This window comes from Petaurus breviceps, unplaced genomic scaffold (assembly GCF_028583685.1).
Source record: "Petaurus breviceps papuanus isolate PSGF00001 unplaced genomic scaffold, PetGlider_PUasm1.0 90808, whole genome shotgun sequence".
NCBI classification, from domain to species: Eukaryota; Metazoa; Chordata; class Mammalia; order Diprotodontia; family Petauridae; genus Petaurus; species Petaurus breviceps.
This window is the reverse complement of record NW_027187349.1, coordinates 1,787,781-1,814,931: the sequence shown is the minus strand read 5'-3', so window position 1 is coordinate 1,814,931 and position 27,151 is coordinate 1,787,781. Positions and strand designations below refer to the sequence as shown.

At 38.0% G+C, this 27,151-nt stretch overlaps 1 protein-coding gene across 3 annotated transcripts in view; it reads right to left on the bottom strand.

Moving 5' to 3' along the window:
- TULP4 (TUB like protein 4) overlaps positions 1–27,151 on the bottom strand; it is a 294,458-nt gene that overhangs the window by 12,141 nt on the left and 255,166 nt on the right. For all 3 annotated transcript variants that reach the window (XM_069070313.1, XM_069070312.1, XM_069070311.1), the window contains 7 exons: positions 25,585–25,809; positions 24,154–24,388; positions 19,904–20,048; positions 17,446–17,590; positions 16,544–16,637; positions 10,909–11,052; positions 1,508–4,095 (listed from right to left, as the gene is read on the bottom strand). In XM_069070313.1, the coding sequence (XP_068926414.1) occupies positions 1,508–4,095; positions 10,909–11,052; positions 16,544–16,637; positions 17,446–17,590; positions 19,904–20,048; positions 24,154–24,388; positions 25,585–25,809 (3,576 nt within the window). The remainder of the gene's footprint in view (positions 1–1,507; positions 4,096–10,908; positions 11,053–16,543; positions 16,638–17,445; positions 17,591–19,903; positions 20,049–24,153; positions 24,389–25,584; positions 25,810–27,151) is intronic.

The following is a 27,151-nucleotide window of genomic DNA, read 5'->3' as shown; positions in this document are numbered from 1 at the left end:
GTAAGAGCACTGGTCCCAGAGTCAGGATGGCCTGGGATCGAATCTGGGCTCAGACACTTAACACCCACCCAGAAACACCTGGCCATGTAACTTTGAGCAAGTTACTTAACCCCAATTGCTTAGGGGTGGCCAGGTGGCTCAGTCAGTAAGAGCACTGGCCCCAGAGTCAGGATGACCTGGGATCAAATCCGGGCTCTGATACTTAGCACCATACCCAGAAATAACTGGCCGTGTAACCTTGAGCAAGTTACTTAATCCTGATTTCTTTAAAAAAAAAAGAAGCATTAGTCTATCAGTTCTGCTAAAGTTCTTAACAGAATTTCCTACAAATTTGAAAAAATCAAAAGTAGAATTAAAAAAAATCTAATAAATATAGAAAGTTTAATTGAATAAAAAGGCTGTAGTAAGGTAGAAAAACATTTTCTAACTTAAGGTTTAACATACAGATTCTTGAATGTCTCTTGAAGTAAAATCACACTGCCCTTAATAGAATTCACAGACCATCTGAGTTTGACCACATTCAGTCAAAGTCAGAATGTAAAAGGAACTCTGCCAGACCAAACATAATTAGTTATTCAGAGAACTATCGAATTGCTTATATTGACAGTCTCCTTTGGGCTCTATTTAATTAATGGTTCAGTTATTGGCATGTAGAACAAAATTCTTGGGGTTTGCTTTTGTAGAAAGTTCATGAGCTGTCAGTATTACTAAAGATAATGAACACACTGAAGCCTTTTAATTGCTCTGACAGGAAAAGTGTTAAAATATGTACTGTCTGAATTCTCTCATTATATAAATTTTGTTTGAATAACTGGTTTGTAATACTAGCTGTTAATCCACTGTACATAAAGAATCTTTTTTGAAGAAGTGAAACATTTCTGTTTTAAAATGAGTCCAAGCTAAGTGTGATGGCAGGTACCTACGATCTCTGCTACTAGGTAGGATGAGGTTGGTAGCTCACTGAAGTTTGGGTGTTCTGAGTTACAGCAGAGCTAAAGCTGAATGAGTGCCCACACTAAGTTGTATACTGATACAGGGGACCACTTGGTTGCCTAAGAAGGGAGGAATTGGCCTACATCAGAAATGAAACTGGTCCAAGCTTCTGTACCATCAATAATGGAATGGGCTCCATGAGTGGCTGCTGCATTTCTAGCTTAGGAAAAATAGGGATGGGGAAAGAGGAAAGGCGGGAAGGAAGGAGGAAAAGGAAGGAAGGAGAAGGGAGGGAATTTAAATCTCTTGATAGAGAAGTGATTAGGTACAGAATGAGATATATTTTTTGGACATGGCCAATGTGGGAATTTGTTTTGCTTGACTATACTTAGGGGTTACAAGGATTCTTTTCCTTTTCTTCAATAGGTTTGGGAGAAGGGAGAAAAAAAGTAAGTTTTTGTTAATTTTTCTTAAAGCAATTTTTAAAAAAACCAAGCCAAAGGGTGAATAGGATTTCTGGGGATGCATGTGGTTTTTCAAAATAAATTAGCTACCACTTTTAAAGCAGTCTTACCTGTCTCCCTTCCAACTCAATCTGGAAGTTCTTTGCAGATTCTTGGGTCACCCGCCCTCCAAAGTCCAGCTGGTACACTTGTGTTGCCTCATTCCACAAAGGCTGCTTATTAGCCATCACATACACAAATCCCTGACTTCCCAACCTCCCATCCTCCTTTTCATTGGCTTTCCGGCACTTGAATTCCTCCAGCTCACTGGCTGTCCTCAGACTCCTTTTGGTTTTCCACCCCTTTTTGCTGCCTTGGCTCTGGTTCATCAGCTCATCCCCACTGATAAACAGTTCTGGCTCACTTTCAGAGCTGTCCTGAAATTCACTTGTCTTGTTGAGCTTTTTTGACTTCAACTGGTCCTTCTGGCTCTTCACTTTCTTTTTCTCTCTCCCAAGTCGGGGGCTGGAGATAAGGGAGTTGAAGTCACTCAGAGTCCTTGCCTCCTTCTTCCCCTTGCCCTCTGTGATGGCCTGGACATTCCCTTCTTCAGCACGGCTGTCCAGGTGCTTACGGTTCTTCTTCCCAAATTTATCTGTCCTCTGTGGGATAGGACTTTCTGTTAAAGAGAGGACTTCCTGGAAATTATCTGCAGTCTCCACCATCACTTCTGTTCCCAGGTGGCCTTGGTGCTCAGCTGGAGGTGGGGATACAATGGGCTTTTCCACAACCAAATGTGATTTGGGAGGAAGAGTGCCCTGGGAGTTTTGCACAGGTGGGCACGCACTGTAAGAATTCCAAGGATGCAAGGCAATGGGTGGCAGCTGTAAACTAGAACATGTGCTGCTTCCTGGGTACATGGGTGGCAAGGGGCAATAGGAAAGGTTGGATGAGTATCCTGGCTGAAGTACTACAGTGGGCTCCTGTTGTGCAAATTGTGTTGGGGTCAGGGCTTCTTTTGGGGAGCAGGGAGCCTGCAAGCCCTGCAAAGGGGGATTATTATAGCTTCCTGGAAAAGGTACTCCCATCCCATAGCCTGTCTGGAAAGTGGCAGTAGGGCTGGCTGGAGACTTGGGGGAAACAAAGGGCACTCGGGACACATCTAGGTGCTGGGCCTGACCCATCATCAGAGGTGGTGGTTTCAGGGGGTTGGGCACTGAACTCTGTGCTGTCCTTTCCTGAGGAACCCAAATATCCTCTCCCAACATAGGGTCCCACTGGTAAGGGGGAGGCCGCTTCACTCCCATAGTTGCCTCAGCTAGCGTTGCATGTCTAACAGACTTCTCCACCTGACAGTGCTGGGAGAGGGCCTCATCCTCTGTGAAGGCAGAGTTGACATAGTCTGTCCGATCACGAGAGCTGTCAGGTGGGCTCAATAGATTGTATGAAGACTGGGAAGCCAAGGGTGAGGTGCTGACCGAGTGCGCTATGGCTGAGCTGTGCTGGGAGCTGCCCACTGAGCTCAGATCAGGTCGCAGGCCACCACCGAGGCCGGATGTGCCACTGCTGGCACCAGCACCCCCTGCACTCCCTCCACCACTGTTTGCACCACTTCCACTGCCACTGCACTGGCTACAGGTGTACAGAGCGGCAGGTGGCCTTGGCTGGTACTGGGCAGTTACTGCACTACTCTTAGGCTTTGGCGGGTGCTGCAGGGTAGCCCGCTGACTATCTGCCAACTGAATCATCTTCTGAGCCACCTCTCGGTTGTTTCTGCGCAGCGTCGCGTGGATAAGGCTGCTGTCTAGTCTCTGGGCAGCTCCTCGTCCTTGTGCCAGCTGGCTAGCAATTTCTGGATAAGGGGGTGGGTCCCCAGATGGGATGGAATAGCGGGGGACAGTTAACCGGTTCAGGGTTGCACTGGAACAGGGCTGTGGGGCCTTCTTTTGAGTGGCCGTGATCCTCAAGGTGGCTGAGCTTCCAGGACCCGGAAGGGTATAAGTGTTCTGGGCACACAGCATCCGAGTACGAGGCCGACACACTTCCTCCACATTACCGCTGCTGTCAAAGGTGGTGATCCTCTCGTAGCCGAGAGGGGTTTGGTAATGTCCTGAAGAGGGGAAAAGAGAAAAGTCTCCCTTCTTTAGACAAACATCCACAGGGGGCTGAGGTGGAGGCAGTGGTGGGGGAGGGGCTGCAGTGGTGGGAGCAGCTGGGATAGTTCCTGGGTATGGGGGTGGTGGGTTCAATTTATTCATCTGGATCTCTTGGGTAGTGGCGAAGACCACAGCATCCCCTTCTGCTGCCAGTTGCTGTACTGGCCTCAGGGCCTTTGCTGCCTTCTGGAGGTGCTCATGTTCTCTGTCTCCATGATCCCCCATAGATAGCTGGATTGCCCCCTGTGGTGGGAGGGACAGCTGGGGAGGTGCCTGAATCATCCGTCCCATTTCTACTCCTCCAAAAATCACCTGTCCTGGACTGGAATACCTATTGGGGACTGGGTACTGAATAGTGTTATCACTGGCATGGTCAGCCACTCCCACAGATGATGTTTGATTGGTTAGGACATCCAACTGCACGTTCTGATTTGCAAGCAGGGACTGTACCAGTCCTATGCTCTGTGTGGGGGACATAGCTTGTGCTGAGCTGTGAATAGGGGCAATGGGGATGTTCACGGTGCAAGGGGGATTGTTCTCAGGTACTCCAGATGCTCCAGGAACTATAAGAAAGGGAAAAAAACACTGCTTACAAAATGGTGAAGTGAAATTGGGTCAGAATAAGAATCACAAGCCCGAATCTGGGGCCAAAATTGTTTTCTTCAATCATCATGACTTAATATTTGAGATCTTAAAGCAGAATGAGCTCTTGGTGAATGGCAGCCCCATTTTCCTTTATTAGAATGGCCGTAATTCTTTTTCAGTATATGATGCTACTGACTTCAACAAGACCCCAGCTTCCTGACTTTCCATCTCTATAAGGTATTAGGAGATATAAAAAAAACCTGGCTTCTTTGCAATGAGGAGCCACTTAGTAAGGGAGTGCTGTGTACAAACTCTACACAAGGATATTAATTTCATGGATATATTTTCTCACTCTATGGCTCCTCTGAAAAAAAAGAAGCATGCAAGTTGGTCTTGTTAGCGAAAAAACAAACAAAAAACCTTTGCTGTTTCAGAGAAAAGAGGATTGGGGCCAGTAGTGGTAGGCTATATACCACAGAAAGGATGAGTAATAGGTGAAAAGGGGGAATAGAATATGTATTTATATAGGACCTACTATGTGTCAGACACTGTGTACTTTACAATGATCCCATTTAAATCTCATAATAACCCCTAGGAAGAAGGTTCTAATATTGTTCCCATTTTACATTTGAGGAAACTGAGGCAAACTAAAGTTAAGTGAATTGCTCAGGGTCATGTAGCTACTAAGAGCCATCTCAAATGGTTTTGGGGAAGACCAAAATAGGTAATGCCTATTTTATCTTCCCTGATGAATGTAAGCTCCTTTCAAAAAGGGATTGTTCTGTTTTTATTTCTGGATGTTCACTAATCATCAAATCTAGCACATGGGAGGGGCTTAATAAATGTTTGCTGATTGACTGGTGTGAATAGTGCCGGGCAGCTCCAAAGTGCTAGGAAATAGAAGCTATTTCCAGCCACAAGCTACTTCCATATGAAAGTTTTATATTAGTTACACAAACAAAAGACTGTGGAATATGAAGGCAATCATGTCTTAAGGCAGAAGAGCGAGTGCATCCAGCATAGAGACAAGCACTGATTTCATCTGATGGTAGTTGAAACAAGTTGCTGGATTTTTTTAAGTGAAATGCATTTAAGGTTCAGAATGATGTTTATGTCTATCACCTTCCTTCTGTTTTTCATATAAGACAAAAAGAACTTGGATATATGTATATACATATATACACTTGGATATATATACTTACAGAAATAGCTTGGATATATATATTTAATTGGAGATATATATATATACTTGATATATATGCTGTAGAGTTTTTTTATAAACTCTACTGTCATTTCAGATTTTAGGCAATTCTGTATACTTCTCAACATAAAGAATCATTACAGGGGGTGGCTAGGTAGCGCAGTGAATAGAGCACCAGCCCTGGAGTCAGAGGACCTGAGTTCAAATCTGGCCTCAGTCACTTAACACAAAACTAGCTGTGTGACCTTGGGCAAGTCACTTAACCCCAATTGTCCTGCCTTCCCCCCTCCAAAAAAAATAAAAAAAAAAATAAACACAGGATTTTGTGTAACTAAGCACATTCTAAGAAATGCATCTTCAATTACATGATGTCAACAAGAAAAATGGATTTCCTGTTAACAGGTGAAGTTATCACTTGATCTTTTCAAATATCTGACTACATCAGGAAATAACATCTAATGCCTCACAATAGAACAGATCCCTACAACTTACCCAAATGGAAAGCAAAGAAGATAGGGGAAAACTGGAGGATGGGTTATGTATATCATACAGAATGCAATGATTATTATACCATCATATTAGCTCCAATTTTATTAGCAGGGAAAGAGTTTGTAATAGCTGTCATCATGTATTTGGAGCTCTGTTGAGTGTTTGGCTTGAAACTTTAGACAAGTAAGTCACTCTCTTGTCTGGTCTTCAACATCCCAAGAGTATGACTACATGTAAGGGCCCACCTGTTGAGTACAGCTAAGTATTTGTGTATTTATGTGTGTATATTACATATGCACATACATATACACATATACATAAAATCTTTGTATTGGTGTTCATTCAGGAAATAATAACATAGTAACAAGATAGAAATGCAACAAAAAAGGACCAATGTAAGACCAACATCTATGCTGGTTGAATAATTCATCTGTTAACTATTATAGAGAAAATCTACAGGGGTAGACACTGCACGAGAATTGTTTTGGTCCAACAGCCAGCATGATGTTTATGACAACAATAAAAAATTTGAGAGGTTTATTTTATATAATGTAATTCTGCTGCATAATAATTCCTAAGGCCTATCTTATAAACAACCAACTAAATTATAGTTAAGGTTTACTTTGTGAGAATTTTCTTCAGCACCTGAGTCCTTTTCACCTCGGGATGTCCAACTTCTCCCGGACAGTGTTCTCACTCTGGAACACCCTTCTACCAGGCTGGTTCCATTCTTTCACTGGTGAATTCCTCTAGTGGTCTCCATTTTGCGGAGGGATCCAGGTTGGCCAACCTCCATTTCTTTCCCCATTCTGCTTCCTACTTTCTAGAGTTTGATACTATGCCCCCATGTAGGTACTTCTCTCCCCCTACTTTTTAGCTCCTCTTTGTGTACTTCCCCTGTTAGAATGTAAGCTCCTTCATTTTATAGATGAGAAAAGTAAGGCTCAGAAAAGTAAAGTGATTTTCTCAAGGTGTCACCACTAGCTAGCAGCCAAGACAGGCCTAGAATTCAGATTTCCTGATTCTACCAGATTGCCTCATATTGTAGTTCAATTCAGCATGACAAACATCATGCCTATAGACAATTCTGCACTATCTTAGATGTTGAGAAACCAAAGATAAAAACACAAGTCCCTGCTGCAAAGTATTTTCTATTTGATGTTCACAGGAGAAGTACACAAAGAGGAGCTAAAAAGTAGGGGGAGAGAAGTACCTACATGGGGGCATAGTGTCAAAGTCTAGAAAGTAAGAAGCAGAATGGAGAGGGAAATGGAGGTTGGCCAGCCTGGATCCCTCCACAAAATGGAGGCCATTGGAGGCATTCACCCTAGTGCTAGGAGCTTAGCAGATGCTCAAGAAACCCATCAATTAAGCGAATATTAAGGTCAGGAGTCCCTGCACCAAGATTGTCTCCAGAATGAAGCAACAACAGATTAGATGACCAAATGAATATATATTAGTTTAACAAAACTCATACTAATCTTTTAACTCTTTGATACTATTTGCTCTTTTCTGTTATTGTCATCAGTGTTATCTCAGAAATGATCACTGCACATTTGTACTTTCTTGGGAAAAAGGAATCTCCTGTCCTTTCCTAATTTTCCCTGTCCTTTCCTTCTGGGTGTATCTTAAGTTCTTCACTTATCTGTATGTAATGTTTAGGGCAAGCTTGCTTCTCTGCTAAAGGAGAGGGAAGTTATTTTGTCTTTTCACCATTGTTATAAACAGGCCAAAATGCTACTTTCTCTTTGGACTAACAACTGCAAAACTTTAAGGATCTATAATTCTGCTATAGGGAGTACTTCCTTCCCCGATGTAGATCACAACCCCCTATAAATCTGTAAACAATCTTTTTTTTTTTTAAAGCAATCGGGGTTAAGTAACTTGCTCAAGGTTACACGGCCAGGTGTTTCTGGGTGGGTGCTAAGTGTCTGAGCCTGGGATTCGATCTCCAGGTCTTCTCAACACTGGAGCAGGTGCTCTTACTCGCTGTGCTACCTGGCCGCCCCTATCTGTAAACAATTGTGACCAAAAAAATTCTTCAGCCTGAGGGCAACCTTGGGATGAGAGGCTCTCTCAACTTTGCTAAACTGTTCTTTGGATAACAAGAAACATGTACATTCATACAATTCAGGGTGGCTAGGTGGCACAGTGAATAGAGTACCGGCCCTGGAGTCAGGACCTGAGTTCAAATCCGACCCCAGACATTTAACACAAAAACTAGCTATGTGACCTCGGGCAAGTCACTTAACGCCAACTGCCCTTCCAAAAAGCAAAAAAACCCCAAAACCCCCAAACATGTACATCAAGGGGTCGCCTTTTCAGTTTGTTGGGCTTTTAAGAGCCTGTGCTCTATTGACACGGCCTTTGAGAACCCAGGGTCACCTCCAGATTAAGACAGCGTACCCAAGCAGTGCTTTAGTGAAGGATGACAATGAGGAGCAGCAGCAAAGGATGATGATGATGATGATGATGATGATGAAAAACAATGTCTACAACATTAAAGGATATTATAAAGCCACAACAGCCAGTATTTACTGGGAACTAAAGAAGTATCAAAATAATTGTAAATCTGTGACACCAGGCAAAGTTATATTTGGTTTTTTGCTTTTTAAATAAGTAATACCAATATTCATTAAATTAAAAAAAAACTGGGTCTATCTCATTCATGCTGGAAGTACCGGGGCTCGTACCAATGTCAAACTTAACACCCAACTGGCAGCTCACAACTCCTGAGCTCAAGAGATTCACCATGCTCAGGTACCTGCATACATACCACGCATACAGGTACATGCCACTACACGTGGCATCTATGTTTTTTAAATCCCCCAAAATAAATCATGTAGAGGCATGCAGAAAAATCCAATTAATTAGGAGTCAATAATACAAATTAAGGAATAATTTAGCATCTAGATTTAAGTTTTCCTTTATACTAATTATGAAAGAAAGGGCTTCCTGAAAAAACAGACAAACAAAAAAAACAACTAAACATCTCGAGGGACTGTTTTTGACTTTATTTGTATCCCCAGTGTTTAGCATGCTGTCTGGCACATATTAATAAATGCTTGTAGGTATTCATTTGAGAACACCATTTTTTCTTGGACTTTCAAGCACTTTAGATTTAATACACAAAAAATTAGGTCAATTTGAAATCAGTCTCATCCATTAATTAAATAATGCCTCTCTCCCAAATAATAAAAATAGCAGCAGTAAGAGCAATAGCAGTATTTTTATAGCACTTTAAGATTCAAAAAGCACTTTATAAACATTATTTAACCTTTACAACAATCCTGGGAAGTAGTTACTATTATGATCTTCCCTTTACAGATAAAGAAATGAAAGTAGACAAAAGTAAAGTGACTTGCCCAGTGTCAGACAACTAGGAAGCATAGAAGGCATAATTTGAATTCAGGACTTCCTGAGTTTAGTCCATAGCTCTATCCACAATGCCACCTAGTTGCTCAACTAATAATATACAATTAATATTATAATTACATTGTATTTAATTTGTATGTATTTTGTATTTATTTGGCAGGGACTTTTGTTTTTGGCTTTGTACCTCTGCCTTTAATAAATGTTTGATTAACTAAAGACAGGTCATTTAAAGAATGCTGCACTAGGTTTACCTAATAATCTCTCTAAAAATACTTTCTAGGAACTTTTACTAATTCAGTCTAATCTTCTCCCCTTGAGTTAGTGTAGGAATTTTTACTGAAAGAATTAGAGAGTACCTGGGAAGAATGCCTATAGTGTAACCTGATCCAAGTCCTACAGGGACTTGACTGTGTTAAAAAGATGCAATCTTTCTTTTTCCTTACCCTAAAAGGGAAGGAAAAACTGACAAGTAAGTAAAAAGAGCTTCATGGAGGGAGGACAGGACAGGGGTCAGACTAGCAGATGGTACCATGGCTGCTACCACCACCCTGAGTGTAGTACCTATAACTGAAATGAACAGAAGCCACATGGGGTATGATGAAGAATGGCTGTAGCTGTTTGTGTTTTCTGAGAACAAAACTAGTGATGTCCTTGGTCCTTAATATGAAAATGGTATAAATGAAGAGAGAAATTAGGGAAGAAGTGAATATCAGAACTGACACAAAACATCCACAGTAAATATATTTTTGATAAAGTAATTTCATAAGGCAGCATGGTACAGTACATAGAGATGGCCTTGATGTCAGGAACAACTGAGCTCAACTCTCACCTCTGACATATACAGCCTATGAGTCTTGGGACAAGTCATGCAGCTTCTCAATGCTTTGGACAGGTTTCTAAGGGTATTAGTTGAGGGGCAGGCATTAAACTGCATTGATGGAAGGAGTTTTCTCACTAGGAGTTTCCTATGCTAATGGAAAGTCCAGTTAGCCAAAAGAAAAATGTGGTATTTGTGTGTAAGTATTATTCAGTAGAAACCTATATATTTTTCCTTTCAAAAAGTTTTTTTCAGATTAATTGGGCTAGATATGAAAGAGCTTAGAGTGGCAACATGTTCTAGTAGAAGGGGAAGTGGATTTGGAGTCAGAAGTCCTTAGCCCAAAGCCTATCTCTATTCTTTATCAGTTATATGATGGAATAAACCACTTAATCTCTGAGTCTGTAAAGAGGAGAATAATAATACTTGCAATATCTACCTAAAAAGGCTGCTGTGAGGAAAGCTATTTGTAAACTATAAAATATTATATAAATATAAGCTGATATTATTATTGGGGGTGTAAAGTCCTATATAATATAAAGTATCATTTTCATGATCCCTACCCCCATTCATCTTCATCTTCTAACAACTTCTCTTTTTTACTGCAGACAAGCCATTGTATGACACCTTTTGGATAATGGAATGGCCTAAATATTTGCTGTGTGGGTATCTTATGGCCTTCCACAAAACTATAAATCTATCATACACATTAATGTATGCTGCAATTTCCAATGAGTTGGATTATTTTCCCTTTTTAAAAATCCGTGAGTAAGGTTTCCATTTGGTATCCTGTTATTAAGAAAGAAAATGTGTCTTCAATAATTGAGAGAAAGGAGTAAAGACAATTACAAATATATGCCCATACATAAGGCCTATTCATCTATACAGAAACTACTACATTTTGCATACCTGGCAAATCGTCTTCATCCTCACTGAAAACATTAGGGTTGAAGACAGGTAAATTAATATAATCCATGGAAATCTTGCGTACTTCTGGAAGATATATGGTCATCTGCCTAGGCTGAAGATGCAGCAGGCTGGTTTTATAGATTACTAATGGGAAGAAAGAATACAGTGATTAACAGAGACATATAGTATGAGCAGATTCCAAGTGTCAAAAAATTCATGGGAGGAAGAGGAGAAAGGCAGTTAACTCCTTATAACTCTAAGCCAATATATACCAAAGAACTGCAAGATTTCTAATCTTGGTTCTGGCACTGTACCATGATGGGACTTGAGACAATAATGAATAGATCTCTGAATTCAAACTATAAATTGTGATTCTAGTTATTAGTCTCACAAAAAAACCACAAGTTCAGAATATTTTACAAAAACATTTATGAGAAGACACACAACTTAGGTAAGTCATTTAAAACTTTAATAGGTACAAAACCAATTCGAGATTTGATAATAAAGATATAAGAGAGTAAAATAACTAATCAACAGTATAATTATGCATTTTTATGTTTAGCAAAGATTGGAAACCATGGAAATTACAGTAAAGGCTGGATCTCATTAGTACTATAGTTGCTTTTTACAATACATGATAATGTTTGACCTTGGAACTTTGTACATTGCATTGAACACTTCTATTTTAGTAGATTATCTAAATCAGAAGATACTAGAAATTCTCCCTGATGTGCTTCAAAAGCAACCTACCAAAAAGTGAAGAATTTGATAGGTTGCTTACTGGAAGTGTCATGAATAATATTTTGGAGCCACAATAATTATTCTCAGTGGCACATCTCAATAATGAATGAGTCCCAGAAGCAGCAGGAAGGACTGGAGAAGTAGCACTAAGGTGGTGGGCAAGATTTTTTCAATACTTATTGTCTTCCCTCCTTTGAACAGAGTAGCTTCTATCTGGATGACCCCAGGACTGATGATTGGTACTTTGTGAAGTGTTTGAATTCATGTTCAATAAATTATCAATTTGAAACTGAAATTTCACTGAGGCTCTTAAATAGAGTTAAAAGAAATTAGGCATACCAGAAAAATATCCAGACCTGCCAGGACATGTATCAATATCATCATGAGAGAGTTATGACTTTACTCATTTTGCCAATTTGATAGGATGAAGTGGAACCTCAGAGTTGTTTTTATTTGCATTTATCTTATTGTTAGTAATTTCTTACCCTGTTAATTCATAACCTGAATTTCTTCTTTCATAGCTAGCCTATTTATATCTTTTGACCTCTAATCTACTGGGAACAAATCTCATCTTATGTATTTATACTAGATTCTATATATCTTGGATTTCATAAATTTGCTACAAATACTCTTCCCTTCCCTTCTAACTTTATCTACATTGATTCAATTTGTGCAAAAACTTTCAATGTTATATAATAAAAAAATTTCAATTTTATCTTCTAAGATCTCTGCTAACCCTTGTTGGGTTAAGAATCTCCTCTTTAATCATCACTGTGGAAGGTATCTCTATTGCCTGATCCTCTAATTTATGACAAAATATTTTATAACTAGGTCATGCATTCATTTGAAGTTGTGTGAGATGTTGCTGAGTCTTTTTTGAACCAAATAGGGTTCTATTTTTCCAAGTAGTTTTTTTTTTTTATCAAATAGTGAGCCCTTATTCCAGCAGCTACTTTTCCTCAGTTTATTAAATAAATACTATGTTACTATGCTTTGGGAACTTGTATACCTAATCTGCTTTACTTATATACTTAAAATATTTTTTTAAAATGAGTACCAAGTTATTTTGAAAACAACAGCATTGTATTATTGTTTTGAGATCTAGAAATGTTAGGTCCCCTTTCTTCCCACTAAAAAAATTGTTTCTCATAAGATTCTTGACCTTTTGGCACCTTCAGAAGGATTTTATTGAATTTTGTCTTGTATAAAGTAATCACTTAGTAGATGATAGGAATAGTATTTATTCTACAAATTAATTTATGTAGTCATGTCATTTTATTATATTAGCATGGTATAACCAGAAGCAATTAATTCTGCTCCAATTATTTAAATACTTATTTCTTTAAAGAGTGTTTTACAGTTGTATTCATATAATTCCTGTGTATGTCTTGATGAGTAGATTTTCAAATATTCTACACATTTTAGTCATTTTGAATAAAATGTCTTTTTCTATCTTATTTCTGTTGGGTTTTTTTTGCATTATCAGAAAGGCTGAAGAGTTCTGTGAGACTATTTTATATTCTACTACTATGCTAATATTATTATTTCTGTTGATTTTTAATTGAATTTCTAGGGTTCTCTAAGTAAATCACATCATCTGTAAAAAAGTAATAATTTCATTTTTTCTCTATCTATGTGTGTTTTCCCATTCTTTTTCTTGCCTTATTGCCATAGGTAGCATTTAATCAACAAATAACAGGATGGACAACAACTATCCTTACTTTACCCAATCTAACTGCAAAAGTCTCTTAATTTTTCTTCACCAATAATACTATTTACTCTATTTAGGAAAAGTCCACTTATTCATTACAATATCTTCTAATATATTTTTTAACATAAATGTGCATAATATTTTGTTACAAGCCTTTTCTGAATTTATTGTTATAATTATATGATATCATGTATTTTTATTAATATGATTAATTATATTTATAATTTTCCTAATATTGAACCAACATTCCATTCCTGGTTTAAATCCAACCCTGAAATAGTGTGTTATTATAGTCACCTTGCTTACATTTTTTGTTTTTGTTTTTTTGGAGGGCAATTGGTGTTAAGTGACTTGCCCAAGGTCACATGGCTAGTTTTTTTGGGTGTGTGTTACGTGTCTGAGGCCGGATTTGAACTCAGGTCCTCCTGACTCCAAGGCCGGTGCTCTATTCACTGCACCACCCTAGCCTCCCCCACTTTGCTTACATTTTAAAATTTTAATTTTTTTATTCAGCATTTTCCTATCAATATTCATTAGAGATAATGATCTACAGTTTCTTTTTCTAACTTGTTGCTCCCTGGTTTAGGTATCAGGATTATATTTGTCTCAAAAAAGGACTTTGGTAGGATAACAGTTTTTTCCCATTTCTGCAAACAGTTTATATAATTTTCCTTTGCACATCTGATGGAATTCACTTACATAATTATTTCTCCTGGGATTTTTAAAAAAAATAATTTAGCTATAATTTACTTTATCTTTTTAAAAGATTAGGTTGTCTAAATTCTCTATTTCTTAATTAATTTGGGTATTTTATACTTTTGTAAATATCATTTCATCTTATTTACAAAGTTCATTGACATAATTGGGCAAAATAGTTTCAAATCATTTCTTTATCCTTTCTTTTTCTGTGCTTCAACTGTGTATAAATAGGCAATAATGCTTAACACATGGAGATGAATGCAGAGAGACTAACACCTGATTTATGAAAATAGGCTGATAGATTTTAATTATGCTGGAAGATAGCTCTCCTAAGGTAGACTCAGGATTTGAAAATCACATTGAACAAAACCAATAAAAAGTGAAGAAAGCAGAACCAAAAGAATATTAACAATAATGACCCAATGGTGTAAATGAAAACAGCTTTAAAATGACAACAGAATTTCGATAAATATGATAGTCTCTAGAAGATATTCTGGAAGATATCATCAACATAATACCAAAGATTAAGGGTACAAAATGCCACATATACCATCAGATGGAGGTGCTATAAAGATGTTTTGCTTATTCTTTATTAAAAGAGAAAGTTCTATAGGAGATATTTGAAAAATATTTGAAAACAAAAACTAAACTATCTAAAAACTAAAAACAAAAAGTATTGATAAAACATTAAAAAAAATCTGTAGATAGCTTATTAAGACCAAATAGGAGTCAGTCTTCCACTTGAGAGCTGTGGTAATATAGTATCATGTTACATTTCAATGAAGACCTACATACTCTTGAATTGACAATGCGACTAAGAATAATGATACTTGTCAATATGATTTCCTAAACCAGAGAGAGAGACCCTGTGTTAGGATTTGTTGTTGCTGTTCACTTGTTTCAGTCATGTCCAATTCTTTGTAATCTGACTTTGGGTTTTCTTGGCAAAGATACTGGAGTGGTTTGCCATTTCCTTCTCCAGCTCATTTTATTACAGAAGAGGAACTGAGGCAAACAGGGTTAAGTGACTTGCCCAGAGCCACACAGCTAGCAAGTGTCTGAGGCTGGATTTGAATTCAGATGTTTCTGAGTACACGTATAGTGCTCTATCCACTGCACCACCTTGATGCATGTTAGGATTAAATTGCCCCAGAAATGATCCTTTGGCATCTTTATACTTAATGTACATACCTATTTGTTATTATTTTTTCTTTTCTTCTTTTCTTTCTTTCTTTCTGGAGGGGGAAGGGCAGGGCAATTTGGGGTTAAGTGACTTGCCCAAGGTCACAGGGCTAGTAAGTGTTAAGTGTCTGAGGCCAGATTTGAACTCAGGTCTTCCTGACTCCAGGGCTGATGCTCTATTCACTGTGCCATCTAGCTGCCCATCCTCTTTGTTATTATTAATGAAGCAATCAATGGAGACAAGGTAGATGAGCAAATAATGTGCTGAGATCTATGTTCACTAGTCCAATTTTGTCTCTAATTTATTTAGTGAGCCTTGGGTAAGCTTTCACTCTTTCCCTTAGACAACATCTAAGGCAAAGATAAATTAATCTTTTTTTTTTTTTAAAGCAATCGGGGTTAAGTAACTTGCTCAAGGTTACATGGCCAGTTATTTCTGGGTGTGGTGCTGAGTGTCTGAGCCCGGGATTCGATCTCCAGGTCATCCTGACACTGGAGCCGGTGCTCTTACTCGCTGTGCTACCTGGCCACCCCAAGATAAATTAATCTTAAGGACAAATTACATTATCAAGCTCGAGACTACATTTATTTAGAATCACTATGGAATTTAATACCAATTGACCATATAATCTTCTACTACCCTTTGCTCTTCAGCACCAGGATTCTTTCTTACTTTCTTTGGCATTGGGTTTCTTTTGATTTACAAGCTTAGAGATGTCAGTACTATGAAGATATCAAAAGCAAAGGTTCAAAAAATAAAACCCAGAACTTTCTTGTAGATTTAATAGGATACTATTTCTGTTATTTTAGGCGTAATCAAGTATCAAAAAGTGAAAAATCTAATAGTCAAAAAATACCCCCTATTTTCTAAAATCATTTTATATCATCCTCTTTTATGAGACTTTTGAGAAACTATATTACCTAAAAGGAAAGGGATAAGCATTTATGCTATGCCTACTTTGTGCCAGGAATTTGTTAATAAGCACTTTACAAATAAAATATCATTTGATCCTCACCAAGAACCCTGTGAGGTAAGTACTGTTATTATCCTCATTTTATAGGAGATGAAACTGAGGCAAAAAGTTGAGCGATTTGCCCAGGGTCACAGAGCCAGTAATTGTCTGAGGCTGCATCTGAACTCAGGTCTTTTTGACTCCAGTTCCAATCTTCTATTGATTGTGCCACCAGCTCAAGACTGAAGGCAAAATAAGACTGTAGATCAACAGTAGCATAGCAGTCCATTTTCCATTTCAAAACCACATGTGTAGGTTAACAGAGAAAGAATATTGAATAAATTTTTACCTGCACCAAGGTTAGTTGGCAGGAAAGTAGCCAAACCTACAATCTTAAATTTGGTTCCCCAGATATTAGATGTAACCTGAGCAAGATAGTTGTGCTGTGAAGAAAAGAAAAGAAGAATCACAAACTGATTTATTATTTTATTATTTGCCAGGAGCACTGAAAACTATAATCAATTTTAAAAGCAAAGTATTTCTCAGGACAAACATCAACTCTCTAATATGTTCTCTTATAAGCATCTCCTTTTCAGGGCTCCAGTGTGCTAAGGAATACAGGAGAACCCCTTCTTCCTCTGGAGCAAAGAGAAAAATACCTCATTTGGGAACTTATCTTTAATCTTACTGCGTTGCCTTTTCCACTTTTCTGTTAGCTGGCCACCATAACTCTATCTGAAAAACCAGCCAAGAGATGTATTATGACTTTGGAACCTTCTTCCCCACTGAAAACTGCTTGGATTTAATATTATATAATAAATCTTTATTAGTAAATCTACATTGCTATTAAATAACACAAATATTACATTGCTAATCTTCTTACAATAGTCTTACTTCCCACTATGTAACTGCATGTGAAGGGTCAGTCTACTTCTGTAACTATTAGCTAGATCTGATTTCTACTCAAAGAACATTTAACATCACTACTTTCCTTGTGCCACCCTTTCATTTGCAAACTGGAAATGGAAGGGCTAGAGGAAAGAGAGCATCTCACTCGTTGAATACATTTTATCTTTGATCATTTCTGAGACTTACTTATACTGTAATGTCCATAAATTACCTCTTTCCACCTTACCAGCAGTCACCAAGTGAAAAACAAAAGCAAATTAAAAGAAGTATGTTGAGTTGAACAAAATCAGACAGGTATTGTGGACACAAAAAGACAATGTGAGCATAGAAGGGATACACTACCTGAGTGATATCTTCTAATGGAAATTCTCTCCGAGTTAGGCTTGGTGAGCCAATTGAAGGTTTCCTAATTGGTAACCTTGGAGACCTGGATATCTCTTGAGCAGCTCGGGATAACTTTGGAGATTTTCGGGCTTCAATGTTGATTCTGCCAGAAAGTTTTGTTAAATATGATTAGATATTCACAGGTAAAAATATTTAAACTACACAATCACTTATCAAATACCTGTCTCAAACCTACAAATTGTGACTTTTAATTCCCTCTTCCCATGTTAAATAATTTCTCTTTCTTATCTATGGTCAGTCCTAAAGGCTAGGCTCTCAATTTAACAAAATATATCAGTGGCATGGTATCCTATTTCCTTTGCTTTGTAAGGAAGAAAAGAAAACAATGACTGGCTTTTATCCAAATATGTGACATCTACAATTCCTTCCAAGATGTATTGATGCTAGAAGGCACAGTGGATAAGCATTGGGCCTGGAAAGACCTGAGTTAAAAATCTGACCTTAGACACTTACTTGATGTATGATACTGGGAAAGAACATATATACATATGCATGTATGTGTACACATATGTATGCATGTATATATGTGGCCTCTGCTGGGAATACCACACAAAAATAGACTTGAAGAAAATGAGGAAAAATGTGGCAGGGAGACATTTACTCTCATTAGTATAGAAGAAAAACATAAACCCAAAATTTGTTTGCCCTTCATTGTTACACTGTAGTTACTTTATACAACATTTCTGATATTAACAGACTGAAGTAATAATTTTTACTACTAGCAATGCATTTGAGCAAATCCCTGAGAACTAGTTTCTTCATTAAAACATGAAGATAATAGCCTTTAATGTGTATCTTTCTGTAAGAAAATGTTAAAAAGTTTAAAATTAATAGCTATAAAACACAATAGGAGAGGTTACTTTGTTTAATCTTTTGGCCGCTCTAACAATTCAATACACAGTGCCTTAAGAAAAGCAAAGTGCTGGGGAGGCCAGGTAGCGCAGTGAGAAAGAGCACCGGCCCCAGAGTCGGGAGACCTGGGATTGGTTCTGGACTCAGATACTTAACAACCACACAAAATAACCGGCCGTGTAACCTTGAGCAACTTACTTAACCCCAATTGCTTAGGGGTGGCCAGGTGGCTCAGTGAGTAAGAGTGCCGGCCCCAGTGTCAGGAGACCTGGGATCGGTTCCGGCCTCAGATACTCGGCACCCACACAAAAATAACTGGCCATATAACCTTGAGCAAGTTACTTAACCCCAACTGCTTTAAAAAAAACACAACCAAAGTGCTGGGGCGGCTAGGTGGCTCAATGAGTAAAAGCACCGGCCCCAGAGTCGGGAGGACCTGGGATTGGTTTCGGCCTCAGATACTTAACACCCACACAAAAAAACTGGCCATGTAACGTTGGGCAAGTTACTTAATCCCAATTGCTTTAAAAAAAAAAGCAAAGTGCTTTCCTCATAACAGAGTTGTGAAGTAGGTAGTGCCAATAGAATCTCCATTTTACAGATAGAGAAACTGAGGTTCCAAGAGGCTAAGTGACTTGACCATTATCACATAGCTAGTGATTCAAAATTCTAGCACTCTATCTACTACATCAGGTGGTCATGAGTCTATAAAGCAAGGTAATGAAGGCTTACAAAAAAGGAATAACTATGTTGTGGCTGTATCTTATTTAGGCGAGAAAGAGGAATTATTAAGGGGTCAAATGCCTAGATCATGAGATCAAGCACCATACTGATGATATCAGCATTTTAGAATAGGAAAGGATTTTAGAAAATATCTAGTACAACCCTCTAATTTCAACAAATGAGAAAACTAAGACCCAGGTAAAGTAATTAACTTGCTGTTCACAATCATACAGCTAGTTAGTAGCAGAGATGGAACAAAAGCCCAGCCCAGGTCTACTGACTCCCACTGCTTTGCTCTTTCCACTAACTGCAGTCATTACCACAATGCTTTGTCAGTATTTAAGACAATTCCTTCGGGAGGCAGCAGCCACTAAACATTTTTCTTTTTAATATATTTCTTTCAATTAGAGTGTTATAGGCATTTCATTTAAATATACTCCATAATGTTAGACAAATTATGCCCTATATTTGTTTCTAGTTTGAGAAAGAAAAAGTGAATCAAAGGAGTATTCCTATATTGTAATTATCACTAGTAACTACAGAGAAGAGTTTCAAGGGCTAGATAGGTTTTCTACCTGAGGGACATTTCTATATAAGGAAAAAAAACCACCCAAAGCTCTAATTTCACCTGGTAGAATATTTCTAACGAAAGATTTTGTAAAAATCTTTCCCTACCCCAGCCCTTGTTGTAACCACTGTGACAATTACAATGACAAGTAATGATGTTTAAATAAATAAATAAATAAATATGTATATGAATGTACAGACAGAGATATCTATACAAGAAGACACACAAAATCTTACAAAAAGCTGAGTTTACCTGGGTAATTTAGGTGATTTGCTAGCCCTAGAGATTTTGGGAGATTTCTTGGCAGCCCAATCATCACTCAGCTCAATATCACTGGAGTCTGAACAGTTGCAGCTGTCAATCATGGTAGAAATCAAACTGTTTCCATAGATTTCATCTGAGAAGATGGAATACCCCATGAAATTTAAGTGATATTATGGTAATGTTATGATTGCACTCTATTAAAAAAACATTTATTAGTTAGTGTCCAACAGATTATCTCCATAAGGTAAGTCCTTTCACTTACTAAGGCTGAATGTATAGAAGGATATATTCTTTGGGGAATGAGGGTGGTGATTTCAATTTAATGCCTCATAGAATGTGTAAAATAGTATAGCAGGTTTTGTTCTGTTAACTGATGGAACCAAAATGGCTGAACTGTCTATTGTGACTCAAGAGTCTAGGAAATACTCAATTGAGTTCACATCCGACTGTTAGATATTTCCTTGGACTTTTCACTAATTCTGGGACCAATGGAGACTTCAGGTCTGGCCCCAGAGGGCTGGCTCTCTTGTTAAATGTGGGAGATTTTAATGGGTACCAAGCATTCTAGGGATGCAAAGGAAAAAAAGGATCAAATTCAGGGATTCTTAAGGAGTCGAGGATGTATTTATTTATAACATAACTAATTATGAAAAGAATAATGAAGTTATTTGCTAAGAATGAAGCTGGGATGGCAGCAAGTCCAACCTATATGATTTGAAAGGTCTTAATTTTAGGGGGATATTTGTATGGAAGGCTTAAACAGACCTCGGCAGCAGAAGGAGTCAGGTCGTCTAAGGTTATTCTGTCTCTCCAACTGCAAATCACCTTACCAGTTGGCTATTGTAAATAGGTCTAAGTAAAATACTTGAGGCAAAGGCAGTAGGGCAAGATGATTTTCAGTGGAAGGAACCCCGAACAAAATTACAAAGTTTTTAGATGGTCTTTGGTGCCCTTCCCACCACCCTTTCTGTACTTTATTGCCTGTCTCCAGATTTCCAGTACAGTCTAAAGCTATCTACTTCATTTTTTGCAGCTCACTCAAGTTTGTCATCCCCTAAAGTACTCCCTGGCAATTAAGACTTCCATTATCTCAAAGATGACAATCTTAGATTGGCCTTAGGAGGAAAATAAAACAAAAATAGGATTAAAGTATTCACAGTAAGATGCAAATGACTGATAGGTTTCTTAAGACATCTGAATTTTAAGCCTCCCTTCTTAGCTCAAAAGAACTGATTTACAAAAAAAAGTGTGGGGAATGGTAGTTTTTAAGACCAAAGACCTTTGGGGTAACTCTTGTTTAACCCAGATTTTCCTCCCCTTACAAGTCCAAATGAGGGGCTGCAATTTGTTATCTCACTTTTGAAGGGCTGAATCAACATTAGCGGAAATTTTAGAAAAATGAAAAGGACTCCAACTGAAGGAAAAGGGTTAGAACTAAAGAAAGAGAAGGACTGAAGAAGACTAGGGAAATGGAAATGAAGAAAGACTAGGAAATTGTTAAATACTAGTTCAGAAGGACATGAAAAGGAAGAGGAGGTACAGAGTGATAAGATGACTTCAGCTAAGGGAGAAGGATGAACACTCAGGTCAGGAGAGGTAATTGTGTTATGAAAATTTTTTATTTTCTTTTATTAATTTTTTGAGGGAGGGGAGTTAAGGGCTGTTTCTCTTAGGAAGTTAATAAGCTGGCTGAAACCTATCCTATGAAATGTGAAAATTCACTTAAGGTCTCAAACATTTCTTAGAAAAGAAGTTAAAAGGGGAGTCAAGGCTTGATTCATTTGAGGATCTCAACTCTCTCCAACTGTAGCCATCTTTGAGATGTGTAAATCTTGTCTCTCAAGTGACCCATTGTGAACACTGCAAGTGCATTTTAATCTGTAACCTGACTTAGTATATATGGAATATGTATAGAATCTATTTAACTAGGTCTGTTTCCTTCAGGGATATATGAAATTATGATCCTGTTTAACTTTGTTCAACCTTTATGACCTAAGAGGACATATGAAGTTGCTATATGTAAAAAATTATTTCTTTCTCGCTAATGTATTTTTTTTTTTTTGGTCTTTAAAAAGCCTCCTAAAAATCCTTATCTTTGATCAGGGTTGCTTTTCTGAATCCTGAATATGTGTTCATAGTAAAGCCTAAGTTTGTTCCTCTATGATTTCTGCATTATGATATATTTATTTAACAGCAGTAACCTAGCACACAAACTCAAAGGAAAATATTCTTCTCATAACAGTTGGTAAGAGAAGGTAAGAGGTGAGTGAAAAACAGCAAAGGAAGCTAGATGTGATTGTCAAATTGTTAATGAGGTGCTGAGAAGTTGAGAAGAAAAATTAATTCTAGACTTAAAGAAACCCATGAGTCAGAGTAATTCTCTAGCAAGACAATAACCAAGGATCTCACTTTCCAAAATGAGAGCAGGGATAATTCTAGTGATGTGTTAAATGTATGTTTATATTTCTCCTATGGCCAAGTGATTGATACCAGTGCTAAAGGTATAGTTTCATAATCCTTCTAGAAAAGATTAAGAGGCTCAAGGAATTCCTCTCCCTTCTATGTGTTCCAGACAAGAGATGATAAGGGTTTGGAACAAGAATGGTAGCCATGTAAATGGAAATAAGGGGATGAATATGAAAGATCTTTTTGGCAAAATATAAGGAGGAGGAATAGGAGAGAGGCAAGAATGAGTTTGAGGGTGCAAACCTGGGAGATTGGAAGGATGGTGCTGCCCTAAGCAGAGATAGGTCCAAGAAGAGGGGAAGGTTTGGGGAAAGTTAATTTGTTCTATTTAGACACAATGAGTTTGAAATATCCAGTTGGAAATACCCAATGGACAGGTGGTAATGTGGTGGTGAAGCTCAAGAGAAAGACTAGGGCTGGATAAATAGATCTGGAGCCCAGTTGTATAAAAAAGACAGCTGAACACATGTAAGCTGATGAGCTCACCAACAAGGAGAAGGGTGGGAGAGAAGAAAGTTCTATATTTACACAAAGGAGATGAGATCTGGATGATAATACAGCAAGAGAGACCATGAAATAGTGGCCAAACAGATAGGAGGGACCCAGTTTGCTTCTCTATACTAGTGTAGAATATTTACATCTCATAAAACCAGAATTACTTTCACATTCTAAAGAAGCTTTCTATAGAAACATGTAATACTAAACAAGAATTTTGGGGTTCTGATTTCAGAAGACAAATAATTATTTGAAGTAAAACTTTGTTTTCAATTTCAAATACAAAATAGTATCACCATTTTTATTACTGTACAACCACTGTAGTCTTCCTTAAATCTGAAAATTCACGCAACTGCAAAAGCTACTAGGCTTTTAACATCATTCCTTAGATCCTAATGGCAATTTAAAAAATCTTAAAGGAAAAGTCTACCCAAGTTTGAATAAAATTAGCTGCACTGAGGAATTTACATATCGGTACTAAATTTAAAGGTGGCTGGGTGGCTCACTGGGCCTGAAGTCAGGAAGACCTAAATTCTAAACTGACCTTATCACTGTGGGACCCTAGGCAAGTTACTCCTCTGTTTGCCTTAATCCATTAGAGAAGGCAATGGCAAACCACTCTAGTATCCCTGGAAAGAAAAACCCTTGGAAAGTATAGTCCACAGGGTCATGAAGAGTCAGACACAAATGAATGAAAGAACAACAACTAATTTTAAAAATGAATATTCTCCAATTAGTTCTCTAATTGAACTTTCAAAAGTATAGAGTACATAAAGAATCTGAAAATGAAGTTTATAAGGAAAACAGTATCAAATAATTCTAGTCAAACTTTGGCAATAATTCTAGAGTAGAATAGTTTTTATAGATGCTATCAAAGGTAATGCCGAACAGGCACAATACTTCCAATAATTAAAATATACTTAAGGGGAATATGAAAATGTAAACCTGATGAAAAAGCAGGTATATCAAACTCTAATTTTCTGAAAGTATATCCAAAGAAATTCTTGGTCAGAGACCACATATTACATTTTAGTGCTATAAATTAAAAAAAAAAAAAAGGTTAGAATCATAGGCCTGGGAAGCCAAAATGAGAGATTTATGCTCTAGCTTTAGGTATTTTTTTGTGTGTCCTTATCCACCAAGAACTTAATTTTTATAAATAAATACTTTTATATTCTAAACAGAGTAATCTCCTATGACCCTATATTAGAATAGCATTTTCTACAAATACTCTTTAAGGTTCCTAAAAACACCCTCCCCCCCAAAAGGCATCCCACCTGTTTTGCCATCTGTTTTTGGATCCATGATGACAAATTCTGGTCGAAGCTTGCTAATACGACGCCCTTTCAGGATGGGTACTAATCCACCAAGATATTCCAAGTAGAGTGTATAACAAGGGCCCCCTACTTCTGGATCATCTTCGGTCCGTTTCATGGTACAATGAAGTCTTTCGTTACCGGCAGTTGGGTAGCTGACAAAGTCTCTCATGTTGTTGGGGTCTGGGATAGGGGGCTAAAGGTACACAGGTAAGAATAGGTGTTAGTGAAGGAAAATAAAAGAAAGAAAATTAAGTTCAAAATAGGTTCTTTTTAAAAGGAAATTCCTTTTTCATTACTGACAAACAACACTGACTGCCATTCCTTCATTTCTGACAAAAAATTCCAACGCTAAGATTACAAGTACTGGCCAGAAGATAAGCATCAATTATGCTGAGATGGCAAAAAATGAAAACTGTACTTTAAAATCTTTGTAGGTACAAGTCTGCAACATAACTTAACAATTCAATTATGCACTTCAATTTCTTTGGGGAAGGTGAGATAATAAGATAGTGGCAGCTATGTTATGAATGTTAACTCAGACGTATGACTTACAAGGGCCAACATGGAAAAGGCAAAAGGGTGCTAGAATTTTAATCAGGAGTTTAAATCCCAGTTCTTATCCTTTCTTTTTTTCCCAGGTGACAAGCATTTCTTTTCTCTCCCTCACACTCCTACAAACCCCAAACAAGTGACTTAAAAAGGAAAACTAAAATCCTCATAACAAATTAGCATAGATAAAATAAATTCCCATATAGGCCATGCACATCTCAACCTTCATTTTAAGGACATCAGCCCTCTGAAAGGAGATGGGGAGCATGTTTCATCATAGGCCCTTGCCCTGAAGAAAGTTCTTTCTTACACTTTCTAGGTGAGTCCTTACCTGGATCTCCGTTTCCTCTTCTATAAAATGAGGATACCACTTACACTTCCTACTTCACCATCTGGTCCTCACAACAACCCTGTGAGGAAGATGCTCTTGTTATCCTCATTTTAAAGATCAGGAACTTGAGACAGAGAGAGGTTACATAACTTTTCCAGGGGCACAGATATTAAGTGCAGGATTTGGACTCAAATTTTCTTGACTCCAAGTCCAGCAGTTTTTCCACTGTGCAACTTTAGCTGCTTCATGAGAAATAAGGATCAACACTGATGTTAAATGTAGTAAGCAGGAAAATGCAAAAATATGCAAAAAAGTGAAAATACTTTGCTACAGTACCTTTGTCCCCATGTGCCATTTATTGTAATTTTAGCCAACATCAGCAGGTGGATCTGCTTTCTTTGTTCCATCAGCAATCTCGGCATTTTATTAGCATGCCTGTTTATAGGGGGTGTGGCAGAGGGAGGAACAAGGTATGTATGTCAGAAGGCATGAGGTTTAGTTTGCTTTACCTTAATTGTCGGAATGAAGGCAGTAGTGAGGTATGAGCACAGCCTTGGTGGCAGGGTTAACTTGCTGATGTCCTTGTCATCCCTAATGGAGCTGGCAATGGCCTGCTGGCACAGGAGCTGAAGACTTGAGACCCGGTGTTCTACACGAACCACATACAAGGCAGGTCCAGATGCCATAAGTAGGCGTGAATCCCGGTGGCCCCAACAAATTGAGATTATGGGACGCTATAGAAAGAGGATATTATAAAAAGTTCACTATTTTCATTAAATGGGAGGGTCAGGTTCCCAGACCTTTTCACAAAACCTATTTAACCAATAATAGTATCTGAACTGTGTCATGGAACAGTATATTTAGAATTCTAAATGTGATTCCCAAGACTATCTATTCTTTGACAACAGTGCACAGGGGAATGTCTGCTCCCTGAGGGTAGGAATTCTGAGATTTTAAACTTCTGTATACCCCACTGCCTAGCACATAGCAGGTACAAATGTGTGTATGTGCATGCGCATAGAATTAAACTGTGCAGCCCCAACAGCAAAAGGAGGGTCACCAAAACTTCGTGGGACTAGCTTCTGTTGCCAGGAGAAGGGGCTCTGTGAGGGCAAGGCAAGCTATTGAGGTACTGAGAAATAATAAAAGTTTTCTTTCTTTTTTACTGTAATGGATTATTATAGTGGGAAAAGGTCAAGGGGAAATCTTGGGGAAGGGGAGGAGGAAGAAGAATTAGGAGAAATTTCTTTCTTTTTTTTTTTTTTTTATTAATTTGTTTGTTTACTTTTAGTTTACAAGATTCAATTCCACAATTCCTTGAGTTTCACATTTTGTCCCCCTCTCTCCCCTTCCCCCCATGGTGGCATACAGTCAAGTATAGGATCTGTAAATACTTACACATTATACATTAGTCAGGTTATAAAGATGGATTGTATCAGATGGAATGAAAAATGGTAAAGAGGACATAAAACCAAACAAGAAAAGGAAAAAGATCAGGTAGTTTGCTTCAATCTGGATACAAACTCAGTTCTTTCTCTGGATGTACACATTTCTCTCCATCATGAGTCTTTTGGGATTGACTTAAGTCACTGCATTTCTGACAAGAGTCCAGGCTATCAAAGTTGGTCATCACACATACGTTGTGTCTGTAATTGTGTACAAATTTCTCCTGGTTCTACTCTTCTCAGCATCAGTTCATATATGCCTCTCCAGGTAAATATGAAGTCCATCTGCTCCTCTTTTCTTATAGCACAATAGTATTCCATACCACGCATATACCACAACTTGTTCAGCCATTCCCCAATTGATGGGCACCCCCTTAATTTCCAATTCTTTGCCACCACAAAAAGCTGCTATAAACATTTTTGTACATATGGGTCTTCCTCCCACTTCTATGATCTCTTTGGGATATAACCCTAGGAGTGGTATTGCTGGGTCAAAGGATATGAAATTATTTATAGCCCTTTGGGCATAATTCCAGATTGCTCTCCAGAAAGGCTGGATCAGTTCACAACTCCACCAGCAATGCATTAGTGTTCTAATTTGCCCACATCCTCTCCAACATTTGTCATTTTC